This window comes from Antechinus flavipes, chromosome 2, assembly GCF_016432865.1.
Source record: "Antechinus flavipes isolate AdamAnt ecotype Samford, QLD, Australia chromosome 2, AdamAnt_v2, whole genome shotgun sequence".
NCBI classification, from domain to species: Eukaryota; Metazoa; Chordata; class Mammalia; order Dasyuromorphia; family Dasyuridae; genus Antechinus; species Antechinus flavipes.
This window is the reverse complement of record NC_067399.1, coordinates 292,328,779-292,349,782: the sequence shown is the minus strand read 5'-3', so window position 1 is coordinate 292,349,782 and position 21,004 is coordinate 292,328,779. Positions and strand designations below refer to the sequence as shown.

The window sequence follows — 21,004 nt, the reverse complement described above, 5'->3', positions numbered from 1 at the left end:
TATGGAAAGAGTGCTAAACTTGGAGCTAGAAAAATTGGAATCTATTTCTAATTCTCACACTTACAATGTGACACTTAAATCACCTATCCTCTCAGCCTGTTTCTCAAAATGTAAAAATATGTAGAAATTTAAATGTTAATTGAAAGAGAATCTGTGTTCTCCATTGAAATCTATGCAACATCAAAAGAAGTAGAAGAATCCTCTACTTCTCCATTTTGAATAGATCTCTTTTGAGGGACTTATGCAAGGACATGTACAAGAACTGCAAGGAGAGAGGTAGGCTTAGTTTCTGGTCTACATCATTGAGCTTTTTACTGACCCTCAAAAAATAAAAAGTCCATTGAAATTTCATTATTGTCTACCATATAATATTTTAATTACAGTTGAGGAAACACATTTTGTGTTTATTTGTGGGCTCATACTTTTGAAAATTTACCTTTTTTTCCCTTTAGTGTATTAGTAGAATTAACATTCAGTTTAAGTACTGAATTGTTTAAAATTTTTTTATGTAATTATAAATCAAATATGTTAAATTATGTTTCATAATAATTATAAAACTCTTTTCTGTTGTCAATTAAGAATATTCAAGAGGATGCCTGGTTTATTATCATTCCAAGAGAAACAATCACATTTAATACAGGTAAGAATGATTTATGTTTGTTTCTCTGATCTAGATGTGTTAAAAATAATGATTTAAAAAACTTACTGAATTCTTAATTGGCCATGCAAAAAATTTAGGATGTATAAAATTGTTTGATAAATGCAGTAATAGACACAGTTTACTTTAATGGTGATTTGATTATTGACTTCAAATAAGACATAAAACAAGGATATGTATTGTCCAATATATTTCCCATTGCCATGTAAGCTACTCAGAGCAAAGTTCAAATAAAAAGGCATTCTTTATAAAGTTTTGCACATGCTCCTTTTTACTGATGACAACATTTTATAGTCTTAAAAGTAATACTCATTGCTATGCAAAATAATTAAGACTTAACAAAGGAAAACTAAATGGCTTAAGGATATCTAAGACTATGATATATTAAGACTAAAATATACAATTTGTGTGTACAACCCAATCCAGTGAACTGGTTTGTCACACTGGTTGCTGATGTACAAGTTAGACTAAAAAAATAAATAGAAAAAAATTGTCTGGATTGCATTTGGAGAATTAAGCGTGTTCAGCCCATTTCTCTTTGGTAACTAATCTTAATACTTTCTGATGAGTTTGTGTGATAGCAAGTTATAACATAAATCTCTCAGAAGAGCCTAGAGAACACTATAAATGACAATAGATAGACCTATAATGGATACAAATAGCTAAAACATGGTAATAACCAAAAAAATGTATATAGAAAACAACTTAAAAGATATATGACTAGATATATCAAAGAGATATGTACTGGAAAATGAAATGGGTTTTGTCATGTAGGAAGGAATAAAAAATGGATAGGTAAATAATTTAGATCTTTCCAGTGATTTAGACTCAAGATAGAAAATGAGTCTCTTTTGCAATTCAAAATACAAGAAATGACTTTATTAAGATATTATAATTAAATTTCTAAAATTAAAAGCATTAATCCAGGTAAAATAGCTACTCTTTTTATGCTTCTGCATCTACTATAGCCAATAGTTAGGCTAATTGAGAAAAGTATTCCATTTAGGGTAGCAGGAATTATGAGTGGCATATGCTGACGAAGTGCTCCTTTGAGGCCTAATTCCATTAGTCATTGTAAATAGCCAAACTTGTCAACCATGGGAAATTTGATTTAGCATACTTCAGATCCTCTACAAGTCCCTAGGTTTTTCCTAGAATGTTCTCCATTAACTTGATTTTTTTTTTCCCTAGCTCATGGGTCTTTGATTTCCATAATACTACTAGCACATAGATAATTATGATTTTTCCCAGTTGCACCCTTTACAAAGAAAATCCCTAATTTTGATTTATAGCATCTCTACTGTGTTATATTTAATATCAGTCTTTGTCCTTACTTAATGCTTCCATGTTTGGTTAACAGGAACCAAACTGTGCTTTCTACTTTGCATTTCCCTTTTAACCTTGTTTCTGTTGGTTTTGTTTGTACAAAAGCTTTTTAATTAATGTAATCAAAGTTGTCCATTTTGAATGTTCTCTTAATTCTTTGGTCATAAATTCCTTCCTTCTCCAAAGATGTCACAGATAAATTATCCTTTGCTCTCATAATTTGCTTAAGATAACACTTTTTATGCCCAAATAATGTTCCCATTTTGACCTTAATTCATTATAGGGTATAAGATGTAGATCTATGCTGAGTTTCTGACATATTATTTTCCAGTTTTCCCAGCAATTTTTATCAAATAGTGAGTTCTTATTACAGAAACTGAGGTTTGGGGGTTTATCAAATACTTTATCAAATACTAGATTACTAGATTTTTTTTATTTGTACTATATTTTGTAATGAGCCAGAACTCTGGAGAAAGGTGTTAACTCAGTGGAATTGACAACACAATGGTTATCTAGTTTAACATGGTGATTAATAGTTCTCTAGTACAGTATGGTTAATTTAATCTTACAATAAATAATGATTCCCTAGTGATATAATGATTGGTTTATACTCAGTATACTGTAATGATGCAATTGTAATAGAATATATAACTGGGAGAAATTCAGCCAGGGGGAGAGAAGACTTGACCACTATCCTGGTGGCTCTCCTGCCTCCTGCATTCCTCCACTGAAACCAAGACTTATACCTGAGGACCTCCAGAAAGCTAGCCTGGCCCCAGGCAAAGGAGACAGATTGTGAAGGAAATAATAAAGACTTTGGACTTTATCCCTGACTATTCACATAGTGATTATTCTGCTAGTCCAAAGGCCAACAAGAAAGCTAACCAGAACATTACAATATTTGTCTTAGATTTTTAGCCAGAACCAAATGGTTTTAATGACTGCTGCTTTATAATGCAGTTTTAAGTTTGGTACTGCTAAACTACCATCCTTTGCAATTTTTTTTTTATCAATTCCCTTGATATTCTTCCACATGAATTTTGTTATTATTTTTCCTAGCTCTAGAAAATAAATTTTTGGCAGTTTGATTGGTATGTCACTGAACAAGTAGGCCAATTTAGGCAGAATTATCATTTTTATTATCTCAGCCTGCCCATGAGCAATTCATATTTTTCCAGTTGTTTAGATCTGATTTTATTTAGTTAGAAGTATTTTGTAATTGTATTCATATAGTTTCTGGGTTTGTCTGGGTAGGTAGACTCCCAGGTATTTTATTTTGTCTACAATTATTTTAAATGAAAGAAATTTTGTCTCTTGCTACTATGCTTTGTCAGTAATATATAGAAATGATAATGATTTGTGTGGGTTTATTTTATATTTTGCAAATTTGCTAAAGCTATTAATTGTTTCCAGTAAGTTTTTGGATGACTTCCTAGGATTCTCTAAGTATATCATCATATCATCTACAAAGAGTGATAGTTTTATCTCCTAATTGCCTATTCTAATTCTCTAATTTCTTTTTCTTTTCTTATTGCTAAAGCTAGCATTTCTGGTGCAATGTTGAATAATAGTGGTGATAATGGACATCCTTGTTTCACTCCTAATCTTATTGGGAATGCATCCAGCTTCTTTCCATTATTAAAAAAATGCTTGCTGTAGATTTTAGATAGATACTATTTATTATTTTGATCTCCTTTATTCCTATGATCTCTACTGTTAGAGATCCTGGTGGCTCTCCTGCCTTATCTTGAGGAATGGGTGCTATATTCTGTAAAAAGCGTTTTCTGCATCTATTGAGATTATTATATGATTACTGTTGGTTTTGTCATTTATATTATCGAGTATGGTAATAGCTTTCTTGATATTGAACCAGTTCTGCAATCCTATGTGGTCACAGTGGATTATCATGTTGATAAATTGCTGTTAACCTCTTTACTATATTTTATATACAATTTTTGCATCAATATTCATTAAGTAGATTGGTCTATAACTTTCTTTTTCTGTTTTGACTCTTCCTGATTTAGGTATCAGTACCATATTTGTGTCTTAGAAGGAATTTTATAGGATTCCTTCTTTACCAATTTTTCCAAATAGTTTAGAGTATTGGAATGAATTGTTCTTTAAATGTGATAGAATTCACTTGGAAATTCATCTGGCTCTGAAGATTTTTTCTTAGGGAGTACATTAATGGCTTGTTCAATTTCTTTTTGAAATGGGACTATATTTAAGCAATTTGTATTCTCATGTTAATTTGGGAAATTCATATATTTTAATAATATTCATCAATTTTGGTTAGATTGTCGTATTTAGACAAAATAGCTCCTAATTAATGCTTTAATTTTTCTTCACTCTTTTCATTTTTGATGCAGGTAATTTTTCTCTTTTCTTTTTCTAATCAAGCTAACCGAATGTTTATTTTGTTGGATTTTTTTTTCATAGACCCAATTCCTAGTTTTATTAATTAGTTCAATAGTCATCTCAGTTTCAATTTTATTCATCTCTCCTTTGAGTTTCAGAATTTATAATTTAGTATTTAATTGGGGTTTTTTAATTTGTTTTTTCTTACCTTTTTAATTGCATGCCAAATTCATTGTTATCTTTTTCTATTTTATTCATGTTGGTATTTAGAGATATAAAATTTCTCTTAAGAACTGCTTTGACTGCATCCCATAGATTTTGGTATGTTGTCCCACATACTATATTGTCATTCTCTAGGATGAAATTAAAACTTGTTTCTCTGATTTGTTGTTTGACCTCCTCATTCTTTAGAATTAGATTATTTAATTTTCAGTTGGTTTTAGTCTATCTTTCTTTGGCACTTTATTGAATTTAATTTTTATTACCTTTTCATCTGAAAAAAACAGCATTTACTATATCTACCTTTCTGCATTTGATTGTAAGGTTTTTATGCCCTAACACATGATAAATTTTTGTATGCTATGTATTGTTGAGAAAAATGGCATATTCTTTTCTTTCCCTATTCAATTTTCTCCAGAGGTCTATCATATCTAGGTTTTCTAGGATTCTATTAATCTCCCTACTTTATTTATTTATTTTTTTGCTTGTTTATTTTCTAGTTAGATTTGTCTTTTTGAGAGGGAAGATTGGGGTCTCCCACTATGATAATTTTGTTATCTATTTCTTCCTATAATTGGCTTAATGTCTTTTGTAGGAATTTGTGTGCTCTATCACTTAGTATATAGACATTTAATACCTTTACTACTCTATTGTTTATGGTACCCTTTAACAAGATGTACTTTCCTTCCTTATCTCCTTTAATTAGATGTAGTTTTACTTTTGTTTTCTCTGAGATCAGAATTGCTACCCCTAATTTTTTTTTTACTTCAGCTTAAGCATAATAAATTTCTTTGACCTTTTACATTTTATGTATATCTCTGTTTCAAATGTGTTTCTTGTAAACAACACAATGTAGGATTCTATTTTTTAAAACCTTTCTACTATTCACTTTGGTTTTATGGGAGAGTTCATTCTACTAACATTCACAGTATGATTACCAGCTCTGTATTTCCCTCCTTCCTATTTTCTTCCTGTATATATTTTTTCTCCCTCTTTCCAATCTCTCCTTAGTAGGGATTTTTTTTAACCCATCCACCCACTACCTTATCATCCAGCACCCTTCCCCCTTGTCTTGCCTTTTCCCCTAGTGCTTCTTCTCTCCCTTCTCTTCAGCCCTCTATTTTCTTTCCTCTTCTCTTACTTCTTTATAGGATTAGATAAAATTTCTATACCTAACTGAATGAAGTTATTTACTTTTTAAGCCAAAACTGATAAGATCAAACTTTAGACAATGCTACCCCCTCTCCCTTCTTTCCATTGGTAATAGGTCTTCTGTGCTTCATCTAGTTCATCTTATTATTCCTCCCCTTTCTTCTTCTTCCAGTATAATCCTTTTTCCAACTCTTAATGTCTTTTTCTTTCTCCATTCACAAAGGTAAGAGTCCATTCACAACCACATCTTTTATCCACATGATACCCCTATGTCTGCCCCAGAACAGACACAATTCTCAAGAGTTACAGATACCATTTTCCCATATAGGCATGTAAACAGTTTAATCTTTAAATAATATATAAAATTTTCCCCTATTTTTCTTTCTATGCTTCTCTTGTGTTTTAAGATCAATTTTGCTGTTTAGTTTTGGTTTTCTCAATAGAAATGATTGGAAATATCTTGCTTCATTGAAGAACTCTTCATCACCTCCTCTGAAAGAAGATGCTCAGTCTTGCTAGGTAGTTAACTCTTGGTTGTAATTCCAGGTCCTTAGCCTTCTAGAATATGGCATTCCAGACCCTCCATTCCTTTATTGAGGATACTGCCAGATCCTATGTCAACCTAATTGTTGCTCGTTCATATTTGAAATGCATTTGTCTGGCAACTCACCAGACAATTTTTTCCTTGAGATTATAGTTCTGGCATTTTGTAAACACGTTCCTTGGAGTTTTCCTCATAGTATCCCATTTCAAAGGTAATTGATGGATTCTTCCAATAACTATTTCCCCTTCTGTTTCTAGAATATTGGGGCAGTTTTACTTGATGATCTCTTGCTCTTTTTTTAAATTATAGCTTTTTATTTACAAGTTATATGCATGGATAATTTTACAACATTGACAATTGCCAAAACTTTTGTTCCAATTTTTCCCCTCCTTCCTCCCATCCCCTCCCCCCGATGGCAGGTTGACCAATACATATTAAGTATGTTAAAGTATAAATTAAATACAATATAAGCGTACATATACTAATAGTTATTTTGCTGTACAAAAAGAATCGGAATTTGAAATAGCGTACTATTAGCCTGTGAAGGAAATAAAAAATGTAGGTAGACAAAAATATAGGGATTGGGAATTCTATGTAATGGTAAATAGTCATCTCCCAGAATTCTTTCGCTGGGTGTAGTTGGTTCAATTCATTACTGCTCTATCGGAGCTGATTTGGTTCATCTCATTGTTGAAGAGGGTCACGTCCATCAGAATTGATCATCATATAGTATTGTTGTTGAAGTACATAATGATCTCTTCGTCCTGCTCATTTCACTCAGCATCAGTTCATGTAAGTCTCTCCAGGCCTTTCTGAAATCTTCTTGCTGATCATTTCTTACCAAACAATAATATTCCACAATATTCATATACCACAATTTATTCATCTATTCTCCAATTGATGAGCATCCATTCAGTTTCCAGTTTCTGGACACTACAAAGAGACCTGCCACAAACATTCGTGCACATATAGGCCCCTTTCCATTCTTTAAGATTTTTTGGGCTATAAACCCAGTAGAAACCCTGCTGGATCAAAGGTTATGCATAGTTTGATAACTTTTTGAGCATAGTTCCAAATTGCTCTCCAGAATGGCTGGATGTATTCACAATTCCACCAACAATGTATTAGTGTCTCTATTTTCTCACATCCCCTCTAATATTCCGTATTATCTTTCCCTGTCATTCTAGCCAATCTGAGTTGTCTTAATTTGCATTCCTCTGATTAATAATGACTTGGAGCATCTTTTCATAGGTCTATAAATAGTTTCAATTTCTTCATCTGAGAATTTTCTGTTCATATCCTTTGACCATTTATCAATTGGAGAATGGCTTGATTTCTTATAAATTAGAGTGAACTCTCTATATATTTTGGAAATGAGGCCTTTATCAGAACCTTTGTAAAAATGGCAATTTATTTCTTCCCTTCTAATCTTGTCTGCATTAGTTTTGTTTGTACATAAACTTTTCAATTTGATATCATCAAAATTTTGTATTTTGTGATCAATAATGATCTCTAGTTCTTTTTTGGTCATAAATTCCTTCCTCTTCCACAGATCTGAGAGGTAAACTATCCTATGCTCTTCCAATTTATTTGTAATCTCATTCTTTATGCCTAGGTCATGAACCCATTTTGACCTTATCTTGGTGTACGGTGTTAAGTGTGGGTCAATGCCTAGTTTCTGCCATACTGATTTTCAATTTTCCCGGCAATTTTTGTCAGATAGTGAGTTCTTATCCCCAAAACTGGGGTCTTTGGGTTTGTCAAACACTAGATTATTATTTTTTTAATAACTTTTTATTGATAGAACTCATGCCAGGGTAATTTTTTACAGCATTATCCCTTGCATTCACTTCTGTTCCGATTTTTCCCCTTCCTCCCTCCACCCCCTCCCCCAGATGGCAAGCAATCCTTTACATGTTGAACAGGTTACAGTATATCCTGGATACAATATGTGTGCAGAACCGAACAGTTTTCTTGTTGCAGAGGGAGAATTGCATTCAGAAGGTATAAATAATCCGGGAAGAAAAACAAAAATGCAAGCAGTTTATATTATCTCCCAGTGTTCTTTCTTTGGGTGTAGCTGCTTCTGCCCATCTTTGATCAACTGAAACTGAATTAACTCTCTTTATCGAAGAGATCCACTTCCATCAGAATACATCCTCAAACACTATCATTGTTGAAGTATATAATCTCCTGGTTCTGCTCATTTCACTTAGCATCAGTTCATGTAAGTCTCACCAGTTCTCTCTGTATTCATCTTGCTGGTCATTCCTTACAGAACAATAATATTCCATAATGTTCATATACCACAATTTACTCAACCATTCTCCAATTGATGGGCATCCATTCCAGCTTCTAGCCACTACAAACAGGGCTGCCACAAACATTTTGGCACATACAGGTCCCTTTCCCTTCTTTAGTATCTCTTTGGGGTATAAGCCCAGTAGAGACACTGCTGGATCAAAGGGTATGCACAGTTTGATAACTTTTTGAGCATAGTTCCAAATTGCTCTCTAGAATGGCTGGATGTGTTCACAATTCCACCAACAATGTATCAGTGTCCCTGTTTTCCCACATCCCCTCCAATATTCCACATTATCTTTCCCTGTCACTCTAGCCACTCTGACAAGTGTGTAGTGGAATCTCAGAGTTGTCTTAATTTGCATTTCTCTGATTAATAATGATTTGGAGCATATTTTCATATGTCTATAAATAGTTTCAATTTCTTCATCTGAGAATTTTCTGTTCATATCCTTTGACCATTTATCAATTGGAGAATGGTTTGATTTTTTATAAATTAGAGTCAATTCTCTATATATTTTGGAAATGAGGTCTTTATCAGAACCTTTGATTGTAAAAATGCTTTCCCAGTTTATTGTTTCCCTTCTAATGTTGTCTGCATTTGTTTTGTTTGTACAAAAACTTTTCAATTTGATATAATCAAAATTTTCTATTTTGTGGTCAATAGTGATCTCTAGTTCTTCTTTGGTCATAAATTCCTCCCTCTTCCACAGGTCTGAGAGGTAAACTATCCTATGCTCTTCCAATTTATTTATAATCTCATTCTTTATGCCTAGGTCATGACCCCATTTGACCTTATCTTGGTGTATGGTGTTAAGTGTGGGTCAATGCCTAGTTTCTGCCATACTAATTTCCAATTTTCCCAGCAATTTTTGTCAAATAATGCATTCTTATCCCAGAAACTGGGGTCTTTGGGTTTGTCAAGCACTATGTTATTAAAGTTATTGGCTGTTTTGAACCTAACCTATTTCATTGATCAATTAGTCTATTTCTTAGCCAATACCAGATGGTTTTAGTAACTGCTGCTTTATAATATAATTTTAGATCTGGTACAGCTAGGCCACCTTCAATTGATTTTTTTTTCATTAATTCCCTTGAAATTCTTGACCTTTTGTTTTTCCATATGAACTTTGTTGTTATTTTTTCTAGTTCATCAAAGTAGTTTTTTGGGAGTCTGATTGGTATAGCGCTAAATAAATAGATTAATTTAGGTAGTATTGTCATCTTTATTATATTTGCTTGCCCAATCCAAGAGCATTTAATATTTTTCCAGTTGGTTAGATCAGACTTAATTTGTGTGGAAAGTGTTTTGTAGTTTTGCTCATAAAGTTTCTGATTTTCCCTTGGCAGATAGATTCCTAAATATTTTATACAATCAGTAGTTACTTTAAATGGAATTTCTCTTTGTAATTCTAACTGTTGGGTTTTATTAGTGATACATAAGAATGCTAATGACTTATGTGGATTTATTTTATACACTGCAACTTTGCTGAAGGTGTGGATTGTTTCTAATAACTTTTTAGTAGAGTCTCTGGGGTTCTCTAAGTATACCATCATATCATCAGCAAAGAGTGATAATTTGGTTTCCTCATTGCCTGTTCTTATTCCTTTAATCTCTTTCTCAACTCTTATTGCCAAAGCTAGCATTTCTAATACAATACAATATTAAATAGTAACGGTGATAGTGGGCAACCTTCAAACACTAGATTATTAAAGTTATTGGCTGTTTTGTCCTTTGAACCTAACCTATTCCATTTATCAACTAAAGTATTTCTTAGCCAATACCAAAGGATTTTAGTAACTGCTGCTTTATAATATAATTTTAGATCTGGTACAGTTAGGCCACCTTCAATTGATTTTTTTTCATTAATTCCCTTGAAATTCTCAACCTTTTGGTTTTCCATGTGTTGTTATTTTTTTTCTAAGTCATTAAAATAGTTTTTTGAGAGTTTGATTGGTATAGCACTAAATAAATAGATTAGTTTAGGTAGTATTGTCATCTTTATTATATTTGTTCGCCCTATCCAAGAGCATTTAATATTTTTCCAGTTGGTTAGATCAGACTTAATCTGTGTGAAAAGAGTTTTGTAGTTTTGCTCATAAAGTTTCTGATTTTCCCTTGGCAGATACATTCCTAAATATTTTATACAATCAATAGTACTTTAAATGGAACTTCTCTTTATACCTCTAACTGTTGGATTTTGTTAGTGATATATAAGAATGCTGATGACTTATGTGGGTTTATTTTGTATCCTGCAACTTTGCTAAAGGTGAGGATTATTTCTAATAACTTTTTAGTAGAATCTCTGGGGTTCTCTAAGTATACCATCATATCATCAGCAAAGAGTGATAATTTGGTTTTCTCATTGATTCCTCTAATTCCTTTCATCTCTTTCTCAACTCTTATTGCCAAAGCTAGCATTTCTAATACAATATTGAATAGTAACGGTAATAGTGAGCAACCTTGTTTCACTGATGATCTTATTGGGAATGGTTGCAGTTTGTCCCTATTACATATGATGCTTACTGATGGTTTTAAATATGTGGTACTGATTATTTTAAGGAAAAGTCCATTTATTCCTATACTATCAAGTGTTTTTATTAGGAATGGATGTTGGATTTTATCAAATGTTTTTTCTGCATCTATTGAGACAATCATATGATTTTTGTTAATTTGGTAATTAATATGGACAATTATACTGATAATTTTCCTAATATTTGAACCAACCCTGTCTTCCTGGTATAAATCCTACTTGATCATGGTGTATTAACCTGAGGATGATTTTCTGTAGTCTTTTTGCTAATATCTTATTTAATATTTTAGCATCAATATTAATTAGGGAGATTGGTCTATAATTTTCTGTTTTCAGCCTACCTGGTTTACGTATCAGTATCATGTCTGTATCATAAAAGGAATTTGGGTAAGACTCCTTCATTCCCTAGTTTTTCATATAGTTTATATAGCACTAGTGCTAATTGTTCTTTAAATGTTTGGTAGAATTCACATGTAAATGATGATATCTTGAAGAATGTTTCCAGGATCTTTTTTTTTTTTAGTCATGGCCTTCAAGTAGACCAATAATTTTAAAATTTTCTATTCTAGATCTATTTTCCAAGTTGACTATTTTTCCAATGAGATATTTTGCATTTTCTTCCATTTTTCATTCTTTTTAGTTTGTTTGAATGATTCTTGATGTCTTATAACGGTATTAGCTTCCACTTGCTGCATTCTCATTTTTATTGTGTGATATTCTTCAATTAGCTTGTTTACTTCTTTTTTCATTTGATTAATTCTACCTTTGAAGGTGTTGTTTTCTTCAGTGGATTTTTTTTGCATTTGGCCAATTGTATGTTTTAAGGAATCATCTTCCTTTTTCAAGCTATTCACTCTCTCTTGCATATCTCTAATTTCTTTTCTCATTTACCCCTTTTACTTGCCTCCTATTCACCTTTTAATATTTTTTATGAATACTTCCAAAAACCTCTGTGGGATTGAGACCAATTCATATCACTCTTTGAGATTTCCTTTATAGACATATTTGTCCTTGTCTGTATTGATGTTTTGGTTTTCCTTGTTACCATAGTAGCTTCCTATGGTCAAGGTTCTTTTCTGTTTCTTGCTCATTTTCTTTCCTTTTGGTATTTATGCTGTTTTTTTCTTTCTTTCTTCTTTTAACTTTTATGGTCATGGTGTAAGGGGATACTGTCCCAAGTTCCCTGTGCAGCTCTGAGTCTTGGCTTTGAACACAGGGCCTTCTTCTGTTTGCAGAAGTTAGCTTTTTCTACTCTTTCCAAGAAACAGTCTGATTTCTAAGAATTTTTCTTCTGAGCTGGAGGCTGTCCCAATGATCTGCTTCACTAGTGATCCAAGACCAAAGGTCTTATTTGCTGGTTTGCTATGATTAAGACCCCCCTCACTGGCTTTCGCAATTTTGTCTGAGCCAGACTGAATACACTTTTCACCCCAGATCTTTTTTGAAGTTTTTCCAATCTATCTGGAGAGTGGTTTCCTTCTGTCAGACTGTTCAGCGGCTTTGTTTCATGTAGTTTTTGAAGGAAATTGGAGAGCCTGAGTAACTTCCTGGCTTCCCTCCACCATCTTGTCCTGTATCTCCATTTAAAATGCCAGTTCATGTAGGTATGTAGAGATGAAACTTGCTTGACTATTGAGCTTGAGAAATTTTCTCTATTTATTGCTGTGGAATCAGATGTAGCTCATGGCATTGGAAAGCGCCACTTTTTTTTTTAGCATGCTCACTTATCTTTCAGTCCTCACAATCCTTCTGCTATCCTTCCTTTCCCTTTGAGTCTCAGAGATACCTGTCTTTTAGCCATATCCTTTATCAATTTGATTAAAGTATTCCAGTGAACCAAGATAATAGAGTGAAGGCAGGAAGTTTTTTGAACTCTCACAAATTTATCTTGAAATACCTATAAAAGATTACCAATGATTTGTAAAGCAGCTGAAATGAAACAATGAGGAAAATATAAAAATGAAAAGTCAAGCTGGACTTTAAATTAAAAATAGACTGAAAAATGAGCAAAAAAACAATGAAAAGGACCTGACCATAGAAATGACAAAATGTTACAAGGAAAATCAAATTTCAAAATGGCTACATGTGAAACCTCAAAAAATAAAAAAAAATTGATCTTGGGATTAAAAGGATTTAAGGATTTAAAAAAATAAAAAGGGAGAAGAAAAATTTGATAAAGTAGAATAATTCAAGAGCATTATGATAACAGATTCAACAGATTTATGAAGGAAAGTACAACAATTTATTGAAGAAAAAAATTGCTTACTGATTAGAATTGGGCAAATAAGATATCAAGAAACCCTGAAACAAAATTAAAAGAATGAAAAAAAAAACAGGGAAAATGTGAAATATTTTCATTGGAAAAACAGTTGACCTGCCTCATAAACACAGGAAAGATCATTAAGAATTATTGAATTACCTGAAAGTCATGATACACAAAAGAGCCTGGACATCATCTTTCAAAAAATTTTCAAGAAAAACTATCTTCATATTTTAGAACCAGAGAGTAACATGGAAATTGAAGAAATCCACTGATCATCTCTTCAATGAGATCTCAAAATGAAAATTCCCATGAATATTATAGCCAAATTCCAGAGCTCCCTGACCAAGGAGAAAATAGAAAATAAGAATTCAAATATCATAGAGTAACAGGATTAAAAAGTATTTAGTAGTTTCCACAACAAAGGATCATAGGACTTGGAATATAACATTCTGGAAGTCAAAGGAGCTAGGATTCCAATCCAAAAATCAAGGAGCCAGAAAAACTGAGTACAAATTTTCAGGAGGAAATATAGACTTTCAATAAAATAGGGGACTTTCAAATATTCATGATGATCAGAGCTTCACAGAAATACAAAAATCCCATAGAAGTATAACAAAATAAATAGCAAAGAGAAAATATAAAGGATTAAATAAGCTTAAACTATTTATATATAACCACAGGAAAATACTTGTAACTCTTTTTTTAAAAAATTCAAGGGGCAGCTAGGTGGCGCAGTTGATAGAGCACCAGCCTTGAAGTCAAGAGGACCTGAGTTCAAATTTGACCCCACTTCTTAACCCCAGTTGCCTCAGGAAAAAAAAATCCAAAATCTCCCCTGTTGTGTTTCTAAACACAAATATGATGGTTCTCTGGGAGCAGGTTTCTTGGGGAGCTTCTAGAGACAGCCTTAGTTTTGGTTCAGATCAGTAATCACTTCAAGTGCAGCCAACTGTTAAAAGTTCAATCCTTTATTGTCTCCTTCAAAATAGCCCAATTAGTTGTTTTAGAGGTCTATCTCCCTCCTTGGTTCCAAGAACTCTTGCAGCTTGTCCTTTGTCTCTTCCAGCTTCAGCTTCAGCTTCCACCTCCCTCTGAATCTCCAGTTCTGAGCCCGACTGAATTCTGTCTCTGTCAGTCTCCCGAACTGACTTACTCCTGACTGAGGCTCTAAGAGCTTCTTATATATGATCTCTTAAAGGTGTTAACCCAAAGGTTGACTCCTTCTCTGAGAGAGTGGGATTGTGGGTTCCTGACTTGTGAATCTCCCGGACTTGTGAACTCTAATGTGTGAACTAATGTGTGAACTCGCAAAGGTGTAAACTTATGTACATAAGCATTGTTTCTATCAATTCCAGTGAGTTAACACTTTGTAAGGATTCTAACACTCCCCTTCCTTTCTCATACCCCCACTGTCACTGAGAAAGAAAGGAAGTGGATATAGGTTATACATATGTAGTTATGCAAAACATATTTTCAAATTAGTTATATTGTAAAAGAAAACATGGACAACCCCCTCCCCACAAGCAAATAAAAGTTTTAAAAAGTATGTTTCAATTAGTATTAAGATTCCATCAGGTCTTTCTTGTAGAATAGGAGCATTTTTCATCAATAGTCTTTCAACATTTTCTTGGTTCATTGTATTGATGATAATAACAAAGCCATCAGTGCTTGATCATCTTATGATATTGCTTCTGTTGTGTGTAATGTTCTCTTGGTTGTACTCATTTTACTTTATTTCAGTTCATGAAAGTCATTCTAGATTTTTTCTGAGAGCATTCTACTTATCATTTTTCATAGCACAACAGGATTCTATCACAATCATATACCCCATCTTGTTAAACCCTTCCCCAGTTTATGGGTATCTGTTCAATTTCCAACTTTTTTTGACACTAAAAAAGAGCTATTTCTTTTAGGTGTAAATAGTTTCTTTCCCTTCTAAAAAATCTTTTTGCAAAACAGAACTAGTAGTGATATTCCTTAGTCAAAGAGTATGAATGGTTTTATAGCCCTTTAAATATAGTTCCAAAAATTCAGTGTAATAGTTGAATCAATCCACAACTTCAAGTATCTAATTCAGTGTTAATGAAAGAAAGGTATAAATTGATTTTAATGGGATGATATAAAAATATAGATGAGAAAGAGGATTACACTGGGACCACAGGGAAAAGACAGGTAGAATGGGGCAAAATTATCTCATGTTGGATAATTCATCATGAAGAGGGATGAAAGAACTATGAGGGAAAGATGAGGGAGGTGAGCATTGTTTGACTCTTACTCTAATCATATTTGGCTCAAAGAGGGAATAAAATGACACTCAATTAGGTATAAAAACTTTTCTGGCCCAGGGAAGAGGGTTAGGGGAACAGGAGAAGTGGGAAGGGTTAATAAAAGAGATTGTTAGTTGGGAAAGATAGTGGACAGTAAGAAAATATGAGGCATAAGGTGAATAGAGAGTGAGTGAGAAAGAGACAGACAGGCAGACAGAAATAGAAACAGAGACAGAGACAGAGAGAAAGAAAGAGGAGAGAGGAAGAGAAGGAGGCAAGAAACAGAGATAAAGAGAAGCAGAGAGAGGCAGAGACAAAGGCACACACAAAGATAAACAGGAGAAAAATAGGAAAGAGGAAATGCATTGTAATTATAATCATGAGTATGAATGCAATGAATTTATCAATAAAAGAAAAAGAAATAGCAGAGGGGATTAAAATACAGAATCTCACAATTTGTTGTTTACAAGATATAAGTAAAAAATAAGGATCTGGAAGGCTGATTTCAGAAAAGTCTGGAAAGACCTACATGAACTAATACTAAGTAGGCAGAACCAGGAGAACACTGTATATAGAACAAGATTATGTGATGCTCAGCTATTCTGGGCTTGGCTCTTCTCAATATTATGGTGATTCAAGGCAATTCCAATAGATTTAGGATGGAAAATGGCAACTATATCCAGAGAGAGAACTATGGAGAGTGAATTTGGATTGAAGCATAGTATTTTCAGCTTTTTGTTTGTGTTTTTTTCTCTTTTGATCTGATGATATATATTACATAACATGACAAATATGGAAATATACATAAAAGGATTGTACTTTTTTTTTTTGACTGATGCAATTAGGGTTAAGTGACTTGCCCAGGGTCACACAGCCAGGAAGTGTTAAGTGTCTGAGACTGATTTGAACTCAGGTTCTCTTGACTTCAGGGTCCATGCTCTATCCATTGAGCCATCTAGCTGCCCTGATTGCACATATTAATCTATATCAACTTGCTAACTGTATTCAAGAGGCAGAAGATAAAGGAAGGAAGAAGAAAATTATAGAATACAACTATCTTTACATATTTTTTGGGAAAATATTATTAACAAAAGATAAGGGGCTAAAATAGAACCTATTATGCTTTAAATGAAATTTTTTATAGTAACTTTTTATTGACAGAACCCATGCCAGGGTAATTTTTTACAACATTATCCCTTGCACTCACTTCTGTTCCGATTTTCCCCCTCCCTCCCTCCACCTTCTCCCCTAGATGGCAAGCAGTCCTATATATGTTAAATATGTTGCAGTATATCCTAGATTCAATATATGTATGCAGAACCGAACAGTTCATTTATTGCAAAGGGAGAATTGGATTCAGAAGGTAAAAATAACCCGGGAACAAAGCAAAAATGCAAATAGTTTGCATTCATTTCCCAGTGTTCCTTCTTTGGGTGTAGCTGCTTCTGTCCATCATTGATCAATTGAAACTGAGTTAGGTCTCTTTGTCAAAGAAATCCACTTCCATCAGAATACATCTTTATACAGTATCGTTGTTGAAGTATATAATGATCACCTGGTTCTGCTCATATCACTTAGCATCAGTTCATGTAAGTTTCTCTCCAAGCCTCTCTTTATTCATCCTGCTGGTCATTTCTTATAGAACAATAATATTCCATAACATTCATATGCCACAATTTACCCAAGCATTCTCCAATTGATGGGTATCTATTCAATTTCCAGTTTCTAGCCACTACAAACAGGGCTACCACAAACATTTTGGCACACACAGGTCTTTTTCCTTTCTTTAGTATTTCTTTGGGATATAAGCCCAGAAATAACACTGTTGGATCAAAGGGTATGCACAGTTTGATAACTTTTTGGGCATAATTCCAGATTGCTCTCCAGAATGGTTGGATTCATTCACAACTCCATCAACAATGCATCAGTGTCCCAGTTTTCCCGCATCCCCTCCAATATTCATCATTATTTTTTCCTATCATCTTAGCCAATCTGACAGGTGTGTAGTGGTATCTCAGAATTGTCTTATTTTGCATTTCTATGATCAATGCTGATTTGAAACACTCTTTCATATGAGTGGTAATAGTTTCAATTTCATCATCTGAAAATTGTCTGTTTATATCCTTTGACCATTTATTAATTGGAGAATGGCTTGATTTCTTATAGAGTCAATTCTCTATATATTTGAGGCCTTTATCAGAACCTTTAACTGTGAAGATGTTTTCCCAGTGTGTTGCTTCTCTTCTAATCTTGTTTCCATTAGTTTTGTTTGTACAAAGGCTTTTTAATTTGATATAATCAAAATTTTCTATTTTGTGATCAGTAATGGTGTCTAGTTCAACTTTGATCACAAATTTCTTTCTCCTCCACAAGTCTGAGAGATAAACTATCCTATGTTCCTCTAATTTATTTATAATCTCGTTCTTTATGCCTAAACCATGGACCCATTTTGATCTTATCTTGATATATGGTGTTAAGTGTGGGTCCATGCCTAATTTCTGCCATACTAATTTCCAGTTATCCCAGCAGTTTTTATCAAATAATGAATTCTTATCCCCAAAGTTAGGATCTTTGGGTTTGTCAAACACTAGATAGCTATAGTTGACTATTCTGTCTTGTGAACCTAACCTATTTCACTGATCAACTAATTATTTCTTAGCCAATACCAAATGGTTTTGGTGACTGCTGCTTTATAATATAGTTTTAGATCAGGTACAACTAGGCCACATTCATTTGATTTTTTTTTTCATTAATTCCCTTGAGATTCTCGATTTTTTATTGTTCCATATGAATTTTGTTGCTATTTTTTCTAGATCATTAAAATATTTTCTTGGAAGTCTGATTGGTATAGCACTAAATAAAAAGATTAGGGAGTATTGTCATCTTTGTTATATTTGCTCGGCCTATCCAAGAGCACTTAATATTTTTCCAGTTATTTAAGTCTGACTTTGTGTGGAAAGTTTTTTTGTAATTTTGCTCATATAATTCCTGACTTTCCTTTGGTAGATAGATTCCCAAATATTTTATGTTGTCAACAGTTATTTTGATTGGAATTTCTCTTTGTATCTCTTGCTGTTGGATTTTGTTGGTGATGTATAAAAATGCTAAGGATTTATGGGGATTTATTTTGTATCCTGTTACCTTGCTAAAGTTATGGATTATTTCTAATAGCTTTTTAGTAGGATCTCTGGGGTTCTCTAGGTATACCATCATATCACCTGCAAAGAGTGATAGTTTGGTTTCCTCATTGACTACTCTAATTCCTTTAATCTCTTTTTCAACTCTTATTGCAGAGACTAGTGTTTCTAATACAATATTGAATAATAATGGTGATAGTGGGCAACCTTGCTTCACTCCAGATCTTACTGGGAAAGGTTCCAGTTTTTCCCCATTGCATATGATGCTTACTGATGGTTTTAAATATATGCTCCTTACTATTTTAAGGAAAAGTCCATTTATTCCTATGCTCTCAAGTGTTTTTATTAGGAATGGATGTTGGATTTTATCAAATGCTTTTTCTGCATCTATTGAGATGATCATATGGTTTTTGTTTGTTTGGTTATTGATATAGTCAATTATGTTAATAGTTTTCCTAATATTGAACCAGCCCTGCATTCCTGGTATAAATCCTACTTGGTCATAGTGTATTATCCTGGGGATGATTTTCTGTAATCTTTTTGCTAATATTTTATTTAAGATTCTAGCATCAATATTCATTAGGGGAGATTGATCTATAATTTTCTTTCTCTGTTTTCAGTCTACCTGGTTTAAGTATCAGTACCATGTCTGTGTCATAAAAGGAGTTTAGTAGGACTCCTTCAATCCCTATTTTTTCAAATAGTTTATATAGCAATGGAGTTAATTGTTCTTTAAATGTTTGGTAGAATTCACATGTAAATCCATCTGGTCTTGGGGGTTTTTTCTTAGGGAGTTGGTTAATAGCTTGTTTTATTTCTTTTTCTGAGATGGGACTATTTAGGATATTTACTTCTTCCTCTGTTAGTCTGGGCAAGCTATATTTTTGAAGGTATTCTTCTATTTCATTTAAGTTGTCGAATTTATTGGCATAAAGTTGGGCAAAGTAACTCCTAATTATTGCTCTAATTTCCTCTTCATTAGTGGCGAGTTCTCCCTTTTCATTTTTAAGACTAACAATTTGATTTTCCTCTTTCCTTTTTTTAATCAGATTTACTAAGGGTTTGTCTATTTTGTTGGTTTTTTCATAGAACCAAGACTTAGTTTTATTAATTAATTCAATAGCTTTTTTTTTTTTTACTTTCAATTTTATTGATCTCTCCTTTTAATTTTAGAATTTCAAGTTTAGTGTTTGACTGGGGGTTTTTAATTTGTTCCTTTTCTAGCATTTTTAGTTGAAAGCCCAATTCATTGACCTTCTCTTTCTCTATTTTATGCAAGTAGGCCTCTAGAGATATGAATTTTCCCCTTATTACCGCTTTGGCTGCATCCCATACATTTTGGTATGATGTCTCATTATTGTTGTTTTCTTGGGTGAAGTTATTAATTATGTCTATGATTTGCTATTTCACCCAATCATTCTTTAGTATGAGATTATTTAGTTTCCAATTATTTTTTGGTCTACTTTCCCCTGGCTTTTTGTTGAATGTAATTTTCATTGCATTGTGATCTGAAAAGGATGCATTTACTATTTCTGCCTTACTGCATTTGAGTTTGAGGTTTTTAATGTCCTAATATATGGTCAATTTTTGTATAGGTTCCATGAACTGCTGAAAAGAAAGTGTACTCCTTTCTGTTTCCATTTCATTTTCTCCAGAGATCTATCATATCTAACTTTTCTAGTATTCTATTTACCTCTTTGACTTCTTTCTCATTTATTTTGTGGTTTGATTTATCTAAGTCTGAGAGTGCAAGGTAGAGATCTCCCACTATTATAGTTTTGCTGTCTATTTCTTCTTGTAGCTCTCTTAATTTCTCTTTTAAGAATTTAGATGCTACACCACTTGGTGCATATATGTTTAATACAGATATTGCTTCATTATCCATGCTACCCTTTAGCAAGATATAGTGCCCTTCCTTATCTCTTTTAATTAGATCAATTTTTGCTTTAGCTTGATCTGAGATCAGGATGGCTACCCCTGCTTTTTTGACTTCATCCTGAAGCATAGTAGATTGTACTTTAACCTTTTACCTTTAACCTGCATGGATCTCCCTGCTTCAGGTGTGTTTCCTGTAAACAACATATTGTAGGATTCTGGCTTTTAATTCATTCTGCTAACCGCCTCCTCTTTATGGGGGAGTTTATCCCGTTCACATTTATGGTTAAAATTACCAATTCTGTATTACTTGCCATCTTGTTAACCCCTGTTTATGCTTTTCTCCCTCCTTTCCCCCTTCCTTCCCTTC

General features: G+C 33.1%; 1 protein-coding gene across 1 annotated transcript in view; it reads left to right on the top strand.

The window, feature by feature from the left end:
- LOC127546648 (cation channel sperm-associated auxiliary subunit beta-like) overlaps positions 1–21,004 on the top strand; it is a 161,285-nt gene that overhangs the window by 32,773 nt on the left and 107,508 nt on the right. The window contains 1 exon segment of the mRNA XM_051973660.1: positions 580–640. Coding sequence (XP_051829620.1) covers positions 580–640 — 61 coding nt within the window.